The 22,452-nt window shown below is 37.0% G+C and overlaps 1 protein-coding gene across 1 annotated transcript in view; it reads right to left on the bottom strand.

The window, feature by feature from the left end:
• LOC121322279 (inactive carboxypeptidase-like protein X2) overlaps nt 1–22,452 on the bottom strand; it is a 49,894-nt gene that overhangs the window by 9,727 nt on the left and 17,715 nt on the right. Inside the window, exons 4-10 of the mRNA XM_041262000.1 lie at nt 20,146–20,285; nt 13,517–13,601; nt 9,143–9,293; nt 4,599–4,687; nt 2,167–2,290; nt 1,098–1,294; nt 210–389 (exon numbers count right to left, since the gene is read on the bottom strand). Coding sequence (XP_041117934.1) covers nt 210–389; nt 1,098–1,294; nt 2,167–2,290; nt 4,599–4,687; nt 9,143–9,293; nt 13,517–13,601; nt 20,146–20,285 — 966 coding nt within the window. The remainder of the gene's footprint in view (nt 1–209; nt 390–1,097; nt 1,295–2,166; nt 2,291–4,598; nt 4,688–9,142; nt 9,294–13,516; nt 13,602–20,145; nt 20,286–22,452) is intronic.

The following is a 22,452-nucleotide window of genomic DNA, read 5'->3' as shown; positions in this document are numbered from 1 at the left end:
ATTTTCCTTTTACAAATCGAGAACAACAAAATCACTGGCGTATATATATTTTTTGCTTCCTCTCTTTCTTTATTTACAGATATATTAATAAAAAAAAATAAATAATAATAAGAGTTTATGGCAAAAAATGTATTCACGATGTACCCTGAATATGAATTAAAACAATGTAAGTCCCAGGCCTCCAGCAGCATCATAATTGTTTTACTTACTGTGGTATTGTCGTACATGTACCATTCTGGAATGGGGATCTGATGATTGGGGACCTTTCTTGGAACCAACTTCTTGGCTTCTGCCTCCCAAAGGATGGAGTTGAGGTCTGGGAAATTGTGGTTGATATCGATGCCATCTTGAGTCCAGCGTCCTAGTGACCATCCTCCTAGCTCTGAGCCCTGTCAAGTGTCACAGACCCAATAGGCTAACATGTAGTGTCTTTGGTCATCAATGCTATCAAGGTTTTTACACATTATTTACTTGAAAAACTCCTCTGTAACTGGACCGCTAGGTGTAATGACCCAATATGGCCATCAGAAACCACATTGAAAATGGTTTTGAGCTGTGCATTCTAAACCATCAAGAAAAGAAACGCCTTAAAATATGAGTAAATGTGTTACTGGTCAACGTTTCGTTACTACCAATAGTCACTCTGCTGCCATCTGTGCATACAGCAGACCTGCTGAGACCACCTGACAGTGGACAAAATTAATTAATGAAATACGATTTTCGAATAAAAGGGGAGAGAAGACATATATGGAAATGATTCTCATCTCAGTAAAGTTTGGCCTCCTAGCCATGAAGAAAAAACACATTAGATCATATCACCAAGCATGGAAAACATGTGCAAAGTACTATACAATGAGAAATATAATTGCATGTTTTCTGCACTTGATTCAAGTTCATAGGGAAAGCAATAACAGGAGCACTGTTCTGATATGTGCTAAACACTGTGCTAAACCTTTTCAAACAAGTAAATTTATGAGAAATCAAAGACACATGCTTTGTTACTTACATTATTTCTAGCTTCTAGTACAATAATCACATAACCAAATTAGTAAATTGGACCACATCTCACATCACCCACTACCCCAGAGAAGACCTACCACTTCAAAGGCCTTGTCATATCCATCTGGGTTCATGGAAGGTAGGAGGTGGATCCTGGTCTCCTCCACTAGGTGTTTGATCCGCAGGTTTCCAGCCAGGTACTCCTTACACATGAACTGCATCAGCAACAGCAGTAGCTCCCGACCCAGGACCTCATTGCCGTGAGCACCTGCAGAGTAGCGGAACTCAGGCTCACCTGCAAAATGAACAAAGAGAGCTCCAGTCATTCAGTGAACATGGCTACAACATTACATTGTTCAACATGATTGTTTCATGGTCACTCATGTTAAAACATGCTGTGATGTTTTGAAAAATAGTAGTTACATAGGAAATACACGTGTACTTACACATAACTATAATTACAATGTTATTATGCATAATTACAATGCACTTAACATGTACATATTTTTGCATAATATACTTAAGTACACAATTGTATTAAAAACAGGTTTGTGTTAGGTTTAGAGTTAGGTTGAGGGTTAAGAATAGGGTTAGGGTTATATCATGCAAACCAATTATCACATTAAGTGCATTGTAACTATGCTTAACATTATAATTATGTGAAGTGCACATGTATTTACAAAGTGACAACTATGTAAATACACAGTAATTAGAGACACTTAATGTAAAATCTTACCAAGCATGTTTTGAAATCCAAAACATGGTTTGGCTGTGTGCGATACATCAAGCAGGGAATAGAATTAGATGGTAAATCATAGTTGACCATATTAATAATTCATGGAAAACAAAGAAGGTTACATGATGCTGTATTCATCCATGCTGTGTCTAAACACCCCTCTTATTGTGTTTTCATAACCAGGTTGCTGAGCTTTGCATCGTAGGGTAGAAATGGCAATTCAAAATTATGTGAAGCCATTGGATGTTGTTGCATATTGTTAAAACCCAGGGAAAGTTTTTGGAGCTTATACTTTAGTGCCAGTGCCACTGGCATGTTGTGTAAGTGAGGTTAAACTGTAATCTGTACACTATTGCTCTATTCTCCATTTAAGTTTGCCTCATAGACATAGCCATCAAAATCAGCATTTATGGCAGCACAATACTTCTTACCCAGTTCATGCTCTCCAGGGTTGTCTGAGATCTCAATAACGTAGAGTTTTTGTCCGTTGTGGCTTTTGCCAATGTTGTAAATCCTTGTGACGTTTGGGCACATTTCATTTACAACCTTCATCAACTGTGGGAAACACCAAACTGCACTTATACACAGAATTGCCTTTGAGTGGGTGAAACAGAAATTTACTGTCGACAGAGAAGTGAGATTCATAAAAAAAATTACAAAAAAATAACATTTCACTGAAAATCAAAATAATCTCCATTGTACATCTCTGGCTTTCAGCTGAAACACACTGTAACTAATAAGTAACACCATTCATCTTTACAAAACGTAGTAATGCAGGAAGGGTATGCTAATTGATGGTATGTAGTTGTTGCTCCTTAGTTCTAGACATCCATCTGTGTTAGCGTTGGTTGGAGGTTAAGGAATTAAGGCTCCACATCACTTTTTGATAAGTCCCTGATCTTTGTATGGCTGCGTCTAAGTGTAATGAACTGCCAGCTGGCATGTGTATATCGTCTGCTTTCTGTTGCATGTGATGAAAGTCTTGTTTTACGTGTCTAGGACTACACAGTGGTCTTCATGGCAACTGGCATTGATGTTGGGATGGGGGCTGGGGTGGGGGTTGGAGGTGCATTTTCAGTGCAGAAAAAAGTTTCAAGAAGACAGAATATAACAGGAGAGGGATGAAAGAGAAGCTCCATTACACCTTCTGACTTGTCTCTCCAGCTTACGGCTGGGATTCCTTGGTGAGGCACTGTTAATGTTGAAATACTTTTTCATATGCATTTCAGAAAGAACAAGAGAGCCTCAGTTGCCAGTATCAGCGATCCACCAATTTTCAAAAATGTTATTAATCACAAAATATTTCAGCTTGGTTTGAGATTTTTTTTTTTTTGACATGTGCACATGGTAATTAGTTTCTATATATATATATATATATATATATATATATATATATATATATATATATATATATATATATATATATATATATATATATACACACATAGCCAAATCCTTTTCGGAGATGCCAAAATTCTGGGTTTCCACAGATGGCAGATCATTAAAAAAGCATTGCAGTCTGGTTGTGAATCTCCTACCACTTTTTATTGATTTATCTGGCGAAGTGACTTCAGAGTTGATAGTCACTCATGGACGGTGACTGCGTTCGCTTCCATTTAATACAATGTTATACCATCTGCAATGTTGACTGAGGCAGGTAACAAGCCAGCCTTTTCTCAAGGGTGTAAGCACTGCCAAAGCAAGAGTCACTCGTCAGCTCACGAGTAACGGCAGCGGTCTGTGTTCACCCTTACAGAGCAGACATAAGCTCATCATGTTTCTAAATGTGACATACTCTACAGGGTATATTTCATTTGGTTCATAGTACATACATATTTAAAAATATATCCTCACTAAAATTCCTCATACATGCATGGGCTATATCTGCCATAACATCAATAGGGAGTAGTGCCACCAATGGCAGCCAGGGCGGCGCTGATCTACAAGGTGTTTAGATGGAGTACAAATTTGCTCGTCTCTCGAGTGGCTCGTGGACTTATCACTTTTGTTGCCACTTGCCAACTGAGCATCTACTACCTGCTCTACTAAAGTCGTTCGGATCTGCTCTCTTGTACTTTGTAGCTGAAATGGACTGAAGACATATCTGTGAAAGAAGGCATATAAAGGGTTCCATTTGCACAAAAAACAAATAATTTCAGGGACAGTCCATCTACATAGAACTGTATGCTTAATATCAATGGTGTTTTCAACAGCTGTACAGATGTATTGGTTTTCCCACTGGCAACATATGATCAAGCCTTAAACCTTACACCAGTGCTGTTGAGATGATCTCACAATTCACTGAATAGGAACAATGCTCAATAACTACAGTGACAGCAAGTTGACTTATATGCCTCTTTTAAATAAATATACAGACTGAAGTAAAATGCACAGCACAATCCTTTTTAATTTGTGTTGTAAACTCTTAAAATAACTTGAAAGAAAGTAGACTCAAAACATGAACAATAACAAACTGCTGAATATGGTAAACCTTAACTTGATACTGTGCTATTTAATATGTTTGTCTCAAATGATTGTTTAGGAAGGAACTACATTTTATGGAAAACGTGTTCTTTTTAAAGTAATCTTTATTAACAAATGATGGGATCGGTGCTGGTATTATGCAGCGCCCACTTCTTTGAAACTGTTAAAAAACTTGTTTCTGACAAACAGGATATTCAATTTAAGCCTCTCCACAGCCAAGCTAAAAGAAACATGCTCATATCTCATATCTTGTATCAAATGTACATTATATCTTCCTGCGAGTTCATATTTCGTTAGTGTGTGTGATAGAGCGCCTGCTTGTTTGCTCAATCTCCTCACTTTCCCCTTTGCAGATGTGCTCTTGGGACAGTGCACTTACCTGCCTCATTTCTTTGTAGCTGTGGTGTTTGAAGTCCAGCTTGTCTGTGGTTGTGATCTCATTCCTTCTGTGATAATAATTATTAGGATCTGTGGAAACAAAGTCAAAGGGGGCAGCATGTTCAGCCTTTGCCTTCAGATGTTTGAAGAACTAAGAAAATAAGATTAATTAAAAGCAGAACTTGTTTAAGAGCTGTTATTGTTTTTTATCCTCTGTCTGTATTTTTGTTTTTGACTCAGCTTTGAATCAAAGCCCTGCGGTTTGTTTTCAATTGGCAACCAAGCCTTTCCCTTACAAAAAGGGAATATATTATCAGTGTATTGGTCTGAAGAAAACTCTATAGGTACCACTAGCAGATATATATATATATATATATATATATATATATATATATATATATATATATATATATATATATATATATATATATATGTGTGTGTGTGTGTGTGTGTGTGTGTGTGTGTGTGTGTGTGTGTGTGTGTGTGTGTGTGTGTGTGTGTGTATGTGCGTGTGAGTGTGTGTTATGTCATAGTAAACAATACAGGTCTATCATAGCAGTTTTAGAAACATACAATTAGTTACCAAGCTGGAATGCACGCAGAGTTGGAAAAAATAACAATGTTGAGAGGCAATACACAACAGTAAAAAACATTTCCTGCAGGAAGCAAACTCAGAGTCAAAAAACTAAGAGAACTAAAGCCGACTTTGCACAAACACCAGTAACTTTTTACCAAACAAGTGAAAACAACAAATGCTGTAACAGAAGCCTCTTTTCAAGTTTCTTACTTTCTAGCAAAAAATAAGACGTCATTTACAGGCGGTGCATTGATAAAGGAATAATGACTGTCATGCCCGAATCGTTATTCAGAAACAGGTCAGAAATAATGTCTGCTATAACTGACGTGCAACTGAGAGCTAATACTGTAGCAAGGAGAGTATCAGCATTATCTGAACAGGTCTGTGAACAGTTAGACCAGGATTTATGTTGTTATCAGTGGTTTTCAATACAGTGTGATGAATCTGTTGACTCGAGCAACACTGCTCAGCTGGCTATATTTGTTTAAATGGTGTTTGAGGACTTTAGCATGAAAGAATAGTTTTTTTATATTATTGCAATTAAAAGCTAGGGGTAGATATATATAATGAGGTTAACAATTATTTTGCTAAAAAGAACATACAGCTCGAACAGTTTGTGTCAGTAACAACGGATGGAGCCCCCACAATGACTGGAGCCCCACAACACCTCCAGTTTCAAACACTACTCAATGAAGTTTCCGCTGAGTATGGCAATTTTTTGTTTCACTCTGAAACAAGGTGGCTTAGCAGAGGGAAAGTACTGCGTTGATTTCTTTCTCTAGTGTCAAGGAATGAAAGTTGACTGACAGTGCATTGGCTGCTTGACTTGGCATTTTTAACTGAAATAGCCTGAAATGTGAATTGCAATGAAAAAAAACCAAACAATTGCAGACAAGATGATTAGAGCTGTGAAGGTTTTCAAATCAAAGCTGAAATATTGGGTACAACAGCTGCAGAAGAAATGAAAATTCTGGTTGTGCAAGAAACTTCGGAGGGAAATTAAACTGTTGCAGGACCTTTGGACTTTTGAGTTAATGACAAATTCCATGATTTTCAGTGGCTGGAACCTTGTGTAATGTTTGCTTTGAATCCTTTATGCATGTGGATTTAAGTGACATTTCTGAACACATGGGATCATTGTTTAATATGGATTGTGTTGAACTGGAAATAGAGATTCTTAATATTCAAAACAATATTCAATTGAAAGCAAGATACCCAGTGTCTGACTTCTGGACTTTAGTGGAAAGGACAAGCACAGAAATCTCTGCACAGCAGCAAAGAGAGTGGCGTCCTTATTTGGTTCCACTTATCTGTGTGAATCTGCCTTTTCAGACATGAATTTTATCAAATCAAAACTTCAAACCCGCCTGAGTGATGAGCATTTGAATGACTCCATCTGGGTTGCGCTTTCTAATTACAACCCAGATTTTACCTGGCTGGTGTACAGCATGAGGTTGTGTATGAGGTTTCCTTGACAACTGTAGAGAAGTTGGAAGCATTAATCAGTCAATTATGTGCAAATGCAGAAGGAGCAGATAAGGTGTGTAAAGGCAGTTTCCCAGGCCAAGCAGGGAGAATGGACGCGATGGGAGAGTGTGGAACAATGCAAAAATCGGCTGACGTGATCTATGGACAATGGAACATGGTTGTATGGTTGCAGAGTCTCGCACACTTACTAGTTATTTCATCCCTTTGCCTTTTGGAAACTGACAGTACTGCGAGGCTTCCCCTTTTAGCATTATCAACAGCAAGTAGCCAACAGAAGCCTCTCTGCTTCGTGAAGGAGCCAGAAAGTCATAACTGCATAATTGGGTCCATGTGGAAGGTTGTCATAAATTATGATATGGGTTGCTTCCCAAATGAAAAAAAACTGGCAAGGCATAAAGTCATAGGGTTAAGAGGAGCTAAACTGTTCCAGCATGATTATGCTGCCACATAGGCGATAGCGTCACAAATTGAAACAATGTGATTAATTTTCCCTTCAGACATACAGTATGGCAGCTTTCTCAGGAATTAGAAAGCACAGTGTAGAGTCTGCTTGTGTACTGGATTGCGAAGCCCTGCCAAAGAAAACCCATTATATCACTGTTGAAAGGTATAAAATATTACACACTACGCTTCTCACTCTCCATTGAAAAGCATTATACGCAGAAGATGATAACACTGAGCACTAAAAATATAATAAAAATATAAAAACAAGCGGTGAGACAGTTTGACTGTTTTCTTTGGCTTTTCTCTGTTGTTTAAACTGACTACACCCACACTGTACATGCAGTACAATTTGTATGTATCGTTGCAATTGCCTTTTACAATTAGTGCCAAAGCCACAATAATTTTATATATTTGTTGCATGTATGGAATGAGTTACCATGCCATCTTGCTGCGGTTCCCTTAAATAGGACTGCACAAAGTTCGAGGATCAATTGGCTACTCGGAATTGCACAAGCATTGATGGGCCGAATGGTCTTCTCACACTCGCAACTCTGTATTTGTTCTTTTGACCAAAAGGTGTCTTGCAGTTTCAGACGGAAAGCCCGTCTGGTTTTACAACTCATTAACAAGTGTGCCTTTGTGCTGACATGTCTGCCTTACAGCTATTGCTATGGGATTGTAATGCATATACAAATAACAACCAATAGCAAGACGTGAGTGACCTGAGTCCCAAGAACCCTAGCTCACAAAGCCCATGATTATTTATACAGTGCTCCAAATGCCAGACTAGATTGCCCCAGCAAGTAAAGAAATTTGCAATCAGAAGTATTGATTGGCAGGGAGGGATTTCAGTAGAGCACTATAGCTACAATAACAATCAGCAGTGTTTGAGGGAGTTCTAAAATGAATAAAACATAATAATAATAATAATAATAATAATAATAATAATAATAATAATAATAATAATAAATAATTCTGACATTCAGGCGCCAAACAGATTAAATCAACTGAAAAACATTCTGAAACAAAGCAAATGTGGTAAAGACACTGCTACAGCCCCCTATTTGTATTTGGATAAAAGACTGTTATTAGCTGTTCCAATAAATCCTCCTAGTTAAACAGAGAAAACATATGGTCTGTATTTTGTTCAAATTAAATCCACATGGCTCTTAACACTAGAACCGCCAAGGCTGTCAATTTGACAGTTTTCACTTTTAACATTCAAATTACCAGCGTGTCTGAAAGATCCAATGTTGTCCGTTCTTGACATTTACTAAATACTGTATATCTATTAAATACTCTGAAGGTGTTTGAAAGGCAGGATCACAAAAAAAAGAAAACACTTCTACCTAGAACCATCTGATGCTTTCATATTGATGGTTATATAGAACACAATAGCATTTCGATTATACAGTATAGTATTTTATTTTTAAAAATGTTTTATTCATCAGTCAGGGCAGTGCCGGCAATGCACTAAAGCATAGCACCAATATCACTGTACAAAAGAGCTGGCTCCTCCTTATCGGGCTTATGTGCCAGTATGCAATTACATCACGTACCGGCCCTGCTGCTGCCTACCCCCATGCACGCTACAGTATTATCATTTGTGCTGTCTCAAAACTCTTCCAACAGTTCTTTTGTTGAAATAATTACACTGAGATTTCCTTGATTAAAATTAGATTTCATTAGAGGAGCATTGGTGCTTTTTGTAACTTTAGTTGCATTAAATAAAACCATTTTAAATTAAATTTAAAAAAAGACTGCAATAATTAATAGCAAGCAGGTTGAAAAACAAACCATTTCATTTTTATTTTTTAAATTTACTTTGGGGAATTATATTTTTCAAACACAGCAGGAAAATTGTTTCATTTCAAATGCTGTGAGCACTGGAAAGTTTGCAATTACCAGTAGAGCCCATTTATCATTCACAGTGTAAAGATATATACTATTGTTATTGAAGTAGTCAGGCACTATAGTGAGCTGATTGCATTACCTGGCATTCAGCCTTCTCCCTGTACTTATTTAAATTCAAATACCTGGCAGGGGGCAGCCCAGAATCTCCACTCTCATGCAGATGCTGCCAGCCTCGTACCAGGACTGAGGGTTTACGCGGATGTAGCGGCCGACCATTGCAATCGGGAACTCATTCAGTACAGGAATTTCCTTCTCCGTGTTGCCAGGAAAAATCTATCAAGAGACACAGTTAAACAGTGATGAATAAGATTCAAGGCTTATTTGATGTAGCAGTGGAGGGGATAATTCAGTTCAATGCAAAGCCATGTGGCATTATCCTGCTAAAAAAATCCATTAGCAGATAGATACACTGCTGCTATGAAGGTATGCACCTGATTGGCAATGATGTTCAGATATCCTGTGGCATTCAAACATTGCTCCACTTTTATCAAAGGGCACAATGTGTGCCATGAAAACACACCCCACACTATCACACCACCACCACCAGCCTGCAATGTTGACACACAGCATGATGGATGCATGTACTCATGTGATTTTCTCCATACACTGGTCCTCCCATTAGCGTGAAACAGCAAGAACCGGGATTCATCAGACTAGGCAATGTTTTTCCAATCCTCCAGTGTCCAGTGTTTTTGTTCCTTAGTCCACTGTAACCGCAGTTGCTTGTGTTTTGCTGAAAGAAGTGGAACTCTGTTAGGTCGTCAGCTGCCATACCCCATTTGTGTCAAGGTACGATGAGCTGTGAATTCTTTTATGGGTCTTTAGGCACCAATGTTGTACTGGACTGTCAGTTGACTAACTATAGTCTGTCTGTTGCTCTGCACAATTTCATCAATGAGCCATTTTCGACCACTGGCCTGCCATTGGCTGGATGTCCTTTGGGTGATGGACCATTCTTGATAAACATGGGAAACTGCTGAGAGTGAAAAACCCAGCAGCGTTGCAGTTCTTCACACACTCTAACCGGCGCGCCTGGCACCTACTACCATACCCCGATCAAAGGCACTTAAATCTTTTGTCTTGCCCATTTACCCTCTGAATGGCACACATACACAATCCATGTCTTAGTGATGTGAAGGCTTAAAAATCCATCTTTAACCTGTCTCCCCTTCATCTACACTGATTGAAGTGGATTTAACAGGTTATATCAATAAGGGATCATAGCTTTCACCTGGATTCAACTCGTCAGTCTATTTCATGGAAAGAGCAAGTGTTCCTAATGTTTTGTACACTCAGTGTATATATGTCTGTATAGGTAATTTTGCTGTTTATATACAGGTTGCATCATTTTCTGTTTCAGTAATCACTTGAAAACTGTGGCTACCATTTGCCTTGTTAGAGCTCTTAGAAGCATGTCTAGGTTCTAAGCATATTAGGTAACCATGAACCTGGCATTCCTGTAAAACCACAGTCCCTGGTGGAAGTCAGAAATACAGTACATTTGCCATTTCTTAATTTCTTTTCTTACTCAGTTGATTCCACAAGGATGTGATGTGATAAATGAAATGGAAATTGATACAAAAAACAAAACAAAAACAAAAAAAACCAAGAGGAGATTGTTAGCTATAGCTCATACTCATATCAAGAAGAGATTGTTAGCTATAGCTCATACTCATATCAAGAAGAGATTGTTAGCTATAGCTCATACTCATATCAAGAAGAGATTGTTAGCTATAGCTCATACTCATATCAAGAAGAGATTGTTAGCTATAGCTCATACTCATATCAAGAAGAGATTGTTAGATATAGCTCATACTCATATCAAGAAGAGATTGTTAGCTATAGCTCATACTCATATCAAGAAGAGATTGTTAGCTATAGCTCATACTCATATCAAGAAGAGATTGTTAGATATAGCTCATACTCATATCAAGAAGAGATTGTTAGATATAGCTCATACTCATATCAAGAAGAGATTGTTAAATATAGCTCATACTCATATCAAGAAGAGATTGTTAGCTATAGCTCATACTCATATCAAGAAGAGATTGTTAAAAATAGCTCATACTCATATCAAGAAGAGATTGTTAGATATAGCTCATACTCATATCAAGAAGAGATTGTTAGCTATAGCTCATACTCATATCAAGAAGAGATTGTTAGCTATAGCTCATACTCATATCAAGAAGAGACTGTTAGCTATAGCTCATACTCATATCAAGAAGAGATTGTTAGCTATAGCTCATACTCATATCAAGAAGAGATTGTTAGCTATAGCTCATACTCATATCAAGAAGAGATTGTTAAAAATAGCTCATACTCATATCAAGAAGAGATTGTTATATATAGCTCATACTCATATCAAGAAGAGATTGTTAGATATAGCTCATACTCATATCAAGTTCCAAGTTTACTATGTTTGGCCATGTGAGTTGACAACTTTAAGAGAAAATTATGTTTTTTGACAGGACCAGATGTCCAGCAAAATTTTAGAAATATCAAGCCAAGTCACATAACAGAGGCAGTAAATGCAATTAAATGCAAAATAAAGCCAAATAAAGCAATAATAACACTTTCCTGAAACCACCTTTCATTGAGCGCTGCATTATTGCGGCCTGCCTTTTCTTTAAGCCCTTGCTCTTAAACCTCCAGAATGCAGTTATTGCAGGACAGAATATAATTGAATACTTGATTCTGCCATGTCCATTTGATGCCTGACCAAATTACTATATGTTGCCTTATGCCCCTCTACCCAGCACTGCTCCTCTTACATACTGGCACATGCTTGCTTTCTTAGCCTACGCCTGTTGCCACGGTATTAAGCTGTGATGCTACAACATCACTGAACTGTATGAGTTCTGCAGCAATATAAGCTCAGTGTTAATTTAGTCTGGCCGAAAAAAATAGAATCCTTCATTGTTCATATCTTAATCCCTAAATATGCAGTAAGGTTTAATGTGCCAGTATTATTATTATTATTATTATTATTATTATTATTATTATTATTATTATTATTATTATTATTATTTGACCCAAATGGCTTTATTACTGTTATTATTAGTATTGTTATTCATTCTTCTTAACCATATTTAAAAGTAATTAAATACATTAAAACAGTATTGATCCATTGCACCTGCATAGAGGTTGGGGAAATTACAGTCAAATTCTGGGCAACATTTTTGCCCTTTACGGCTTTACAGCTTAATTACTGCAATTTGATTCCATAATTTAGCATGCCTAGATATTGCGCTATTCCCAATGCTCTCTGTGCTGAAATATTTATATTGTATCATTCACCAGTTCCACCATTTCAGTAAAGCAGGATGGCACAGCAACTGTTAAGTGCAGTTATTATGGGAAAGAGACTCAAGCAAAGAAAAGATGCAGTGTCTAACTGGTGTTGTACATCCTGAGACTTAAAAGTAAATAAAAAATGTGATGCATAAAAAAGCTACTGTATAGTTTAGCTACACAAGAGGAGCGAATGGTACTGAGGCAGATAAAGGGTAGGGAAAAAACCTCTTGCAAAACAGATTCTGTTGGTCCTGCAATTAACATGCACCCAGCTGTACTGCGTGATCTGACTGTCTTGAGGTAATCAAGAATTATCCAATTATTCAGCAGGCCAATTCGCTGTGATCACTGCTATTGATTAACACTGCAAATTTGCACTTGATCTGATGCTCTGCTGTGAAGCTAACAAGACGATACTGGATATTGGATTGGTGGAGTTCAGTGCCCCTAGAAGGATGAAAGCAAAATAACTTTCACTTGGGTTTGCATCGTTATCCTGCAGTTTCGTTGCACTGTGGCTGCTACTGAGGACCATCCCAGCACTTAGTGGTCTCTATCAAGCATTCCAGTTGTTTGCATTGTCAGTTTCATGCAGTTTATTTCTACTTTTGTTGTAAATTGGAGTATGATTCGGTTCATTTGCAGGCTTATGAGAAACATAAAAAAAAAAAAACTGATTCACGGCAGAATCCCTAACCAATTCCAAAATGCCAATGTGAAATCAAATGCACTGGAGAATAACGACATTGAAATACTACACAGAGTACACATTACATTTTATCAATATACAATATACGATCTCTGTTCAGCCAGTGTTTGTTTATAATGCAACAGTTCTTAGGTATATGTTCTCTGGGAAATAAACCATATGTAAAATTACTGTTAAACATATCATGTATTTTGGCTGTATCTTAATGCTCCTTCTCCTGCCTAGTCTCTAGTATTGTTTTGCTGTTTGTGTGTTGCGGCAAAAACAAACATGGTTTTACAGAAAACTGATCAAGGAGACCTAGCAGACACTTGCTTACTTTACTAAGATGAATGCCCTTTCACAGTTCAGTTTCCATCAGATATACCTAATTAACTGTCTGCGGTTCTTAAAAAATGCACAGAGAGCATGTCCGACACACAATTCTCAGATTGCAGTACCTTAGTGAGAAGGTGCCAAGAAAAGGGGGGATCCGTTAACCTTCACTACTCACCATGTCCTCCAATCCATCTGTAATTGTTACCCACGTGTGGCTGTCATTGCTCACCATGACCCGGTATGACTTCACCCAATCACTCCTGAAACAGAACACAGCAGCTGAGATTTACACTCTATATGGGGCGAGGAGATCTTAATAAATACGTCTAATAAATTAGACTTACATTAAAATACATAATTTTAATTTTTTTTTTAAAAGGGGGTAAAAGTAGTGAAAAGTGATTACATTTCAGGCCATTCCCCAGACTAAAATATTGCAAACAACATAATGATCATTGTTATATATTTGAAATGGGAAACACGTTACATAAAATGTCTCCAATTACTGTGTATTTACATAGCAGTTACTTAGAAAATACATGTGCACTTATACAATGTTATTAAGCATAGTTAATGTATTTGATGTGTACATCTTTGTAAGAACACAATTATATATCAAAAAGGGTACATAGTACAAAAAGATTTACACATTAAGTAAATTGTAACTATGCATAAGCACACATGTATTTGCTAAGTACCGGTTACTACTATGTACATACATAGTAATTAGAGACACTTAACATAAAGTGTTACCTCAAAATGGACGTTTCCTTTTCAGAGGTATCTTTTGTTATAAGATTTTCTTCAAAGTTGAATTGTTGAGAAGTTCAAATATACTCAGCCACAACTTACTGAAACAAAACCTGGTTCTTAATTAATTGAGCACAGGGATGAAAACTTCACTGGAGCTGAGATTAGATCACCTTTGAAATGATTGCTTAAATTTACTCGGTTGGCTGAGATTCATACAGTATTGACTGTTGAGTTAATGGGTTGCAGAGTCCTCTGTAAGAGCAACACGCAAACGCAGAAGTACTGATTCCCTGCATAACAGAATAGAACATAGCTGTTAGCCAGTATTTCCAAGCTGATGCCTTCAATTTTCCAGATGCATATTGCATATACATGAAGCATTGTATATAACGTTTTGTATTTACAGTACGTCTCCTAAAGTCTAGTTTTGGATGCTACAAATCTGAGAATACACATCAGGGTAAGGTTAATTAATTCATATGATAAAGGGCAGGTTTTATAGTTTTATATTTTTTATGTAAAGAAAGACATAAGACAGTCACAGAGTGACAAAAAATGCATTAGCCAAGACGTTGGTCCAGTTGATTTTAAGTGCTGGTTCATAACAGTTAGCAGGGGGTTTTAGCGCATTAAAACCATTAGCTGTATCTAACCATTAACTGTATGCTAAATGTAGTAGCTTGAGCAATACATTGTCAGTAATGTATATCTTATCATACAGTATAGACCACTTTTTGGAATGACTGTTTAATTGAATTGACTGCATATTGTAATCAATATACTTTCCATTTGCTGTTCAAACAATACAAAACCTTTTGTTTTATTGAGTTGATTGCTTTACTGTATCAAAAAAGGTACACAAATACAACAATTTTAACAGGTTTTCACAGTTATTATAATCAAAATAGGGGTCTGAAAATCGACTGCCTTACCTCAATCAGCAGAATTGACTTCAGTCCCATAAGCATGTAGGTTGACTATTTTTATAATTGTGTACAATGAGTAAGTGTTGAAAAACAAAGCCCATCAAGAAAGCAAAAATAATATCAATTTGAAAATATGGAGCAAAAAAATTCAGTTTTGAATAATTGACAATATGACGCACCGAAATACTGTTAAAATGTTATTTAAATGCTAGTAACCCTTTTAAATGCTTTTATCTAGATTTCTTGGCAATGCCAGCTTGACATATGACTCACAACTGTCAATAGACACGCACAGGTTATGTGTTAACAACTTCTTTCAGGGAGAGTGCTGCTGGAATATAATTTCTAAAAGAAAACTCAAATGAAATTAAGGAATGCTATCTGGCTGGGAAAATGAAAGCTAAGACTAATATATTTTCTTTCAGCCTAACAGAGCTCTCCCTCTCCAGCTGCTGTTGACTCAAGTGATGACCACATGTTACTGTCCCTCACTGTTGAGTGCTTGAGCTGGTTTATCTGTTCTCAGTGTGGCTTTTAACAGGACAGGATAACTCTAGCACCCAGAAATACTTCCAGCATGTTGTTATGGTGTTGGCAACTAATGTTGTTTGACTGTCTGGACTCAATTTGCTGACATTATAATTATATTGCTAATTATATTTCAGTTTTGGAAATTAAACATATGCTGTGCAATAGCAAGAGCTGTAGTTGTTTTGTATATCATTTTTTTTATTATTATTATCGTCAAGGGTATAAATGCCTGAAATGAGATACTCATAACTGTCAATTATAAATTGGATCTCAATCAAGTAACTGAATTGAAATTCATCAATTATTGTAAAGCTCTATTATGTGGAGTCTACAGTCTACAATATGTTATTTCCAGTATTGGTATCTGAATTACTCATGCCAAAAACTTTCACCCAGATATTCACTAAAACAATTGTACTTCAGATGCTCAGTAACAAATCTAAACAAATCAAATTTATACAGTGTGTTAAAATTAGTAAAACTATTTTAAAAAGTCTAGAGGTAAACTCTTGTATTAGACAAACCTTATGGTGGTGTATAATATTGCCTGTCAAAATGGCCTGATTTTTTAATTAGTATTGATTTCCCAGCAGCATGCATTGGTAAATATATTTATAGTAGCCAAGAGGGTTATTTGGGCCACTGGTTAGAACAAAGGATCTGGAAGGCGAAATCTATGTATTCTAGTCAGAACAGGGGTTGTAAGAATGGACATGCAGTCTAAAAAGTCTTATGTAAAAAGTATTTATTTATATACAGACAAATGAACAGGATAACATGGATCAGGTATATGTTATTATTTACAGTACACATAAGCAGTATATGATAGTGCTATTTCTGAAACTGAAAATACATGCAGTCATAAACTCATTTTCTGCAGATTTCTGATTTCCCTTTCAAATCTATACCTTAACACTGCACTGGAGTGTTTCTATTAAATCATATAAACAGTGTAATGTTTAAATTTAATTTTATTTGTACAATTATTTGTACAATTATATTCCCTCACCACAGCTATTTCCTCCACCTGCAAGAGAACTGAAGGTTCAGTGGGCACCTTTGATCCCAAGACCAAGTCAATTGCCTTTTTTTATACCCAAGAACTTGAGAGCAGATGTCAGCAAACTATCGGCCTGGAGGACAAAAGTCAGACTTGCAGGTGTCTGATGAGCTCACCGTGGGCCCCCTTTACTGTATGACTGACCCTGCACACATCAAGCCTGTGCTTTTAGCAGATGAGACACTTGAGGACCCCCATAACAAAGTATTGAATTCTCCCTTGCTCATTCATACAGGCAAAGACAAGTGTGGCATACGAGCACATCGGAATTGATAAGTAATTCAGGATTTCAACAGATCTGAGCCCACTTGGGTTCAACTGGTCCTCTGCAAAGCAGTAAAGTGAGATAATAATCTCATTATGAAGTAAACCTCCAGCCCCACACTTATGATCAAAGACAAATAGCTACACATTTAGATAGACAGTGTGCTCACCAAAAACATTAGGCATGCAACCAAAGCTTTTTTGCAGTGCAGTACCGAAAGTGCGTGATTGTGTCACCATTTGTTTCTATTAGAAGCATACCGTGCATAGCACCCCTTATGGCAGAAACAACAGTTTACAGACCTACAGTACATCCATAAACATCTATGTTTGTTTAATCAAAACCAGATTCCTGAGTCACAGAGGCATATTTTTAAAACAAGCATATGTATTTGTTTTTTATAAGTCTATGTTAAGATGCTGTCGTCTGCGTTCTGGGGTTTCTCTTCAGTTATAGTTGCCTGCCACAGACATACTGTATGTAACTTTGCTACATCACCCACAGTGTCTTTGTAGGCATAAGAGCCAGTCCTATCTAATGTCTGCCACTTTCACGCATGTTTATCATCTCGTCCAGATTGGTATTTTTACCACTGAATAGAGATGCTGTGAATACAGACCTATTCAGATGTAAGCAAGGTTATTTCAAGGTATACTAATATAGCAGCTCCATTGGTGTATGAACATCCCAGACATATGGCATATAGAAAGCCTGGCAATACTGACTGAAAAGAGTTATTTAAGATGTAAGAAATTCAGAATACAATTAAAATAAAACTGTAATATGCCTTTAAAGCTACTGATATTGTGTCTGTTTCCGCTGACCCATAGAAGACTCCATTCTCTTTCACAGTGTGTGCTGAGCTAGCTTGGGCCAGGCTCTCCTTTGTCCCTTTTCAAAGACTGTACCTTATAATACAAAAAACACAAAGATCCTTGTAAATAATTTAAGGTAAATGCTGTGTCACTTTGCTCCATTTTCAGTTGCAGTGTGCATTCTTATTAGATCTTCTAAGGCATTCATATTTTATGGTGGTGATTCAATCCAGTATGTGCCACTAATTCAAAGCTGCCTGAAGGTATTGTAGTGCACTGAATGAATGCACTGGGGGACTTTCTATATAGAATTATATTAATGTATTTGAGTGCATTACATTGAAAGGACAGAATTACAATGGAAAAATTGTGCAGGCTGCTCTCTAATGAAGACAGGTACATTATTTGATGAACCTGCTAACCTGCTAGCAATAGAGATATATATTTTTAAATAGATAATAAATTAAAGTCAAGGCTTTAAGTCAAGGCTAGAAACTACGCAGGAGATATCAGTCATTACCCTCATCTGGTGCTCTTCATTTCAAGTTATTCAAGTGCAGGCGCCACGTACACAAATCTTCATCTAAATTTAACAAGGTAGAAGAACGACAAGTCCCTTTCTGAAATGTAATGACCTTTGCATATCAAAGCCTCAAAGAGAGTCTGTGGGAGTGTTGCTCTCAACCAAATCAATTAACCTTATCTGTAGATCAATAATCTAATGCTGCTCGCTGTGACTTTTATCAGGCTAAGCTGAATAAATAAGCAGTATTGCATATCTCTTTTAATGTAAAATTAAGAGCTGGTACTGTCACCTATTGCCCTGCCCTCACAATGAGGCATTACGATGCTCCTTTTAAAGAGCATTTTTACAGCTAACTGCAGGAAGTGGAAGATCCCAAATTAGAATAGCTTATGACATGCATTCACCAAGACCAATTTACTTGTATTAAAGTTTAAAAAATATATAACCTAAATGTCATAGTGAATGTGTAGAAAATCTTAATTTCCAAAGATTGTGTTTAAAAAGGTTACATGAAAAATCCAACATGGTGCTGAATCGTTCGTGTTTAGAGATTGTTCTGTACTGTGAAAGTGTGAATACAGAATATGTGGATGATCTTTATCAGTTGATAGTGTGAGGTGCTGCCCCAGAACATTCTCACTTACTGTTGCTGTGCTTTTTCTGCAATATTGATATTATTTTTTAACACAATCATCTCCCTTCAATAATTACAGCCACATGACAGGTGCTGGGTCATTCAGTTAGTTGGGACACTTTGGGTGTATTTGACTTACACTGCTCTCTTCACGCTTACAGTATGTGTAAATTGTTCTACATCTGCTGTTTTATTTCTGTTCACACAACAGCAGTGACGGCTGCAATGTGACACTCAAAAACTCATAACAATATCTTCTGTAAATGGATACTGAGAAAGTAAATGATTCCTTGAGTAATGTCTGATCATCTGATTACATGAGTTATAATAACCAAAATTTTAAAAATGAAGACTTCTTGTGCAACAGGGATTAGGACCCCCAAATAACCCTAATACCTGATGCACAGGAAGTGAATTTATAATGTGCTGGCAGGATAAGTTGTCCAAAAGTGAAACATAACGCTTTGCATTTAGGCCAAAAAGTTCTATTTTAGTTTCATCAGACCACAAATCTTTTTGCCACATGGCTACAGAATCACCTTAGTGTTTTTTTACATACTTCAAATGGGATTCAAGGTGGGCTTTCTTGAGTAATGGCTTCCTTCTTGCCACCCTACCATACAGGCCAGATTTGTGGAGTGCTTGGGATATTGTTGTCACATGCACACTTTGACCAGTCTTGGCCATAAAAGCCTATAGCTCTTGTAAAGTTGCCATTGGCCTCTTGGTAGCCTCTCTGATCTGTCTCCTTCTTGCTCGGTCATCCAGTTTGGAGGGACGGCCTGATCTAGGCATGGTCTTGATGATGCCATGCACCTTCCACTTCTTAATAATCATCTTGACTGTGCTCCAAGGGATATTCAAGGCCTTTGATATTTTTTTATACCCATCCCCTGATCTGTGCGTTTCAACAACTGTCCATTTCTTTTGTAAAGCGCCTTGGTGCTTATGGTTGAGTCTTTGCTTTAAAATGCACTATCCAGCAGGGGGAACCTACAGCAACTGCTGAATTTATCCTGAAATCATGTGAATCACTACAATTTAACACAGATGGAGGCCACTTAACTTGGTGTGTGATTTTGAAGTGATTGGTTACACCTGAGCTAATTTAGGATTGCTAATACAAGGGGGGTGGACACTTATCCAACCAAGCTATTTCAGTTTTTATTTGTAATTCATTTTCTACAAATTTCTAGAATATTTTTCACTTGGAAGTTGTGGGGTAGGATGTGTAGATAAATGAAAAAAAACTATTTTAACACTATATATTTTTTTTTTTTTTTAAGGTACTCACGACCACAGGGAATTTCTGCCTTGTGTGATGACTCCAGTGAACTTGGTTAGTCTTCTGGCATCCACCTCAAACCACTGCAGAGGGTCATTCCTCCCTGCACACCAGGCCCCATCATAGAAGTCATCCTCATAGATACCGGCCTGAGGGAGAGGCTTCGTTAATAATATTTTGCATTTGAACACAGAGAAAGACAAAGAGGTTCAAACATTGCTCTAATCTACTTAATCGACATATTTCCCACATTAACTGCACACAAAGGAAGCATTACATACATTACATACTAGATGCTTCTGTCAAAATAGTTCCAAAAAACAAACAGTTCTTTGCTTTTCATTGTTGTAGTACAAAGCTAATCACATGCTAATTAAAATAAAAAGCATGTTAGTCACACATTATTTGTTAACAATGTAAAAACACTAACTGCTGTACCTGCCTTGCCTTCATCTATTATACTTCATGTGGGAATCATTAGTTTAATCCGTTCCAGGACCGTGCTATCTCAGAGACCGACACATGTTCCAGACTCGACATTTTATTTGATATCCTCATTCGACTGTCTCTGTTTTACAGGAAATGGTAACTTTTTTTTTTGCAGAGGCCAATCTGTTTTATTACGTTGCAGGGAGAATTTATTTATTTATTTATTTTCAGTTTTGTTTTTACATCTCTGCGTTAATGCTATAGTTTTAATGATGCATTTAAAATGTTGAAACCCATGACCTCTGTTCTCTCAAGCCATAAGCTGTACCTTCAAACATTGATAACCAGTCCAAAAGGGAAACAGAACTGTGGAATGAGAAGAGAACAATATGAATACTATTTAAATAAAGGACCTGTAGTGCTGACAAATACAGTGTCTTTATAATATGCAGTGTTGAAAAAACAGCTAAAAAAAGGGGCTAACTAGAATGTAAAACTATTACTATTACACTCTAACTGGGAAACATTTAAGCTTTCATCCATCACAATTACTGCACTATATATACCAAAGTATTCTTTTTTTTACATTTCTGTTTATTTGAAAGCCAAAATTAATCATATTAGGGGTGGATAGATTTTTCATGTTTCAAATTTCCTTTAAGAGAGCTAATACAATTTTCTTTAAATGGTGGTGCTATTCTCTACATACAATTAGAACGATCTTTAGAGAAAGTGATTTTGGCTATACTGTTCTTATTTCATGCCCAGGTTTATTTCACATGGCAGTAAGGTTACTACTGCAAAATGTCCTATTCTCACTTTATTTCTGGTTGTATTTTAATGAAGTTCTGGAAGAACCAGCTCCATCCTGCAGCCTCAAAACATGACATAAAAAAACAAAACTTCAATCCTATAAAAGTGTCCTGGTAAGTGAATGTAGCTATTGTCCCCTAAATCTGCCAGACCTAAAGCCAGCTTAAAGCAATGCACTGTAATGCATACACACAGATAAAGATGATAAACATGATAAAGCCCTAATGCACACTGAAGGGTGTAAGGAATGTACTTTATGAGGGTTATGATTTTTGACTGGAGCAAAAGGAAAAGCGTCATCATTCTGGCAGTGTGAAAAAAAATGAACGTGGCAAATCTGAACAGTAATTTACGATCATGTCCATTTGCTTAAACCAAAAACAGGGGTTGCCAAAGTATCTCTTTGTTCCAACCCTGTTCTTAATTGTTTAATTGAACCAATTACATCTCCATTCAGTCCCTGAAGTAGTTAATTATCTCTTTATGCCTGTAAACCCTGGAGTGGAACTCCAGGACTGTGATTGGACACCTCTGATCTAGAGCTTCTATAGCACAACACAACTGGGCACTTTAAATTGAATTATGTCCAGTGATTTTTGCCCTATGGGACATTTGAAGCTTCCGACACAAGAATAACTGTGTTACCAGCTCCCACTGAACCACTAGTTTGATCTTAAATATTTGGCTTGCCAGCAGGATATTAGATTTATACATTAAACACAGTTCCAAAATCTCAAGCGTTTGATGCTATTCTTTTACACATCCACCTTAAATGCAGCTGCTACGCATGTCTGATTGAAAGCTTGTGTAAAGTGAACCATGTGACTAACAGGCTCTTACACCGAAAAGGTCTCCGTATGGGCACCTTTGCTCGACAACACATTTCACAAAACATATTTCAGGGGTAGTATTTATAATTAGAACAAAAGAACAACTTTATGTATCCAGCTATTTATGCATAAATATAATGTTTTCTGAAAGAACAGTGCAGATTCTATTGAAAATCCCAACTGCACTGTATTCTTAACCAAAACAATGTTGGATTGAAAGAAAAGAGCAGAGGTGACAACATAC

This window comes from Polyodon spathula, chromosome 10 (genome assembly GCF_017654505.1).
Source record: "Polyodon spathula isolate WHYD16114869_AA chromosome 10, ASM1765450v1, whole genome shotgun sequence".
Lineage (NCBI taxonomy): Eukaryota > Metazoa > Chordata > Actinopteri > Acipenseriformes > Polyodontidae > Polyodon > Polyodon spathula.
The sequence above is the reverse complement of the archived record's forward strand: the minus strand, read 5'-3'. Positions and strand labels throughout refer to the sequence as shown.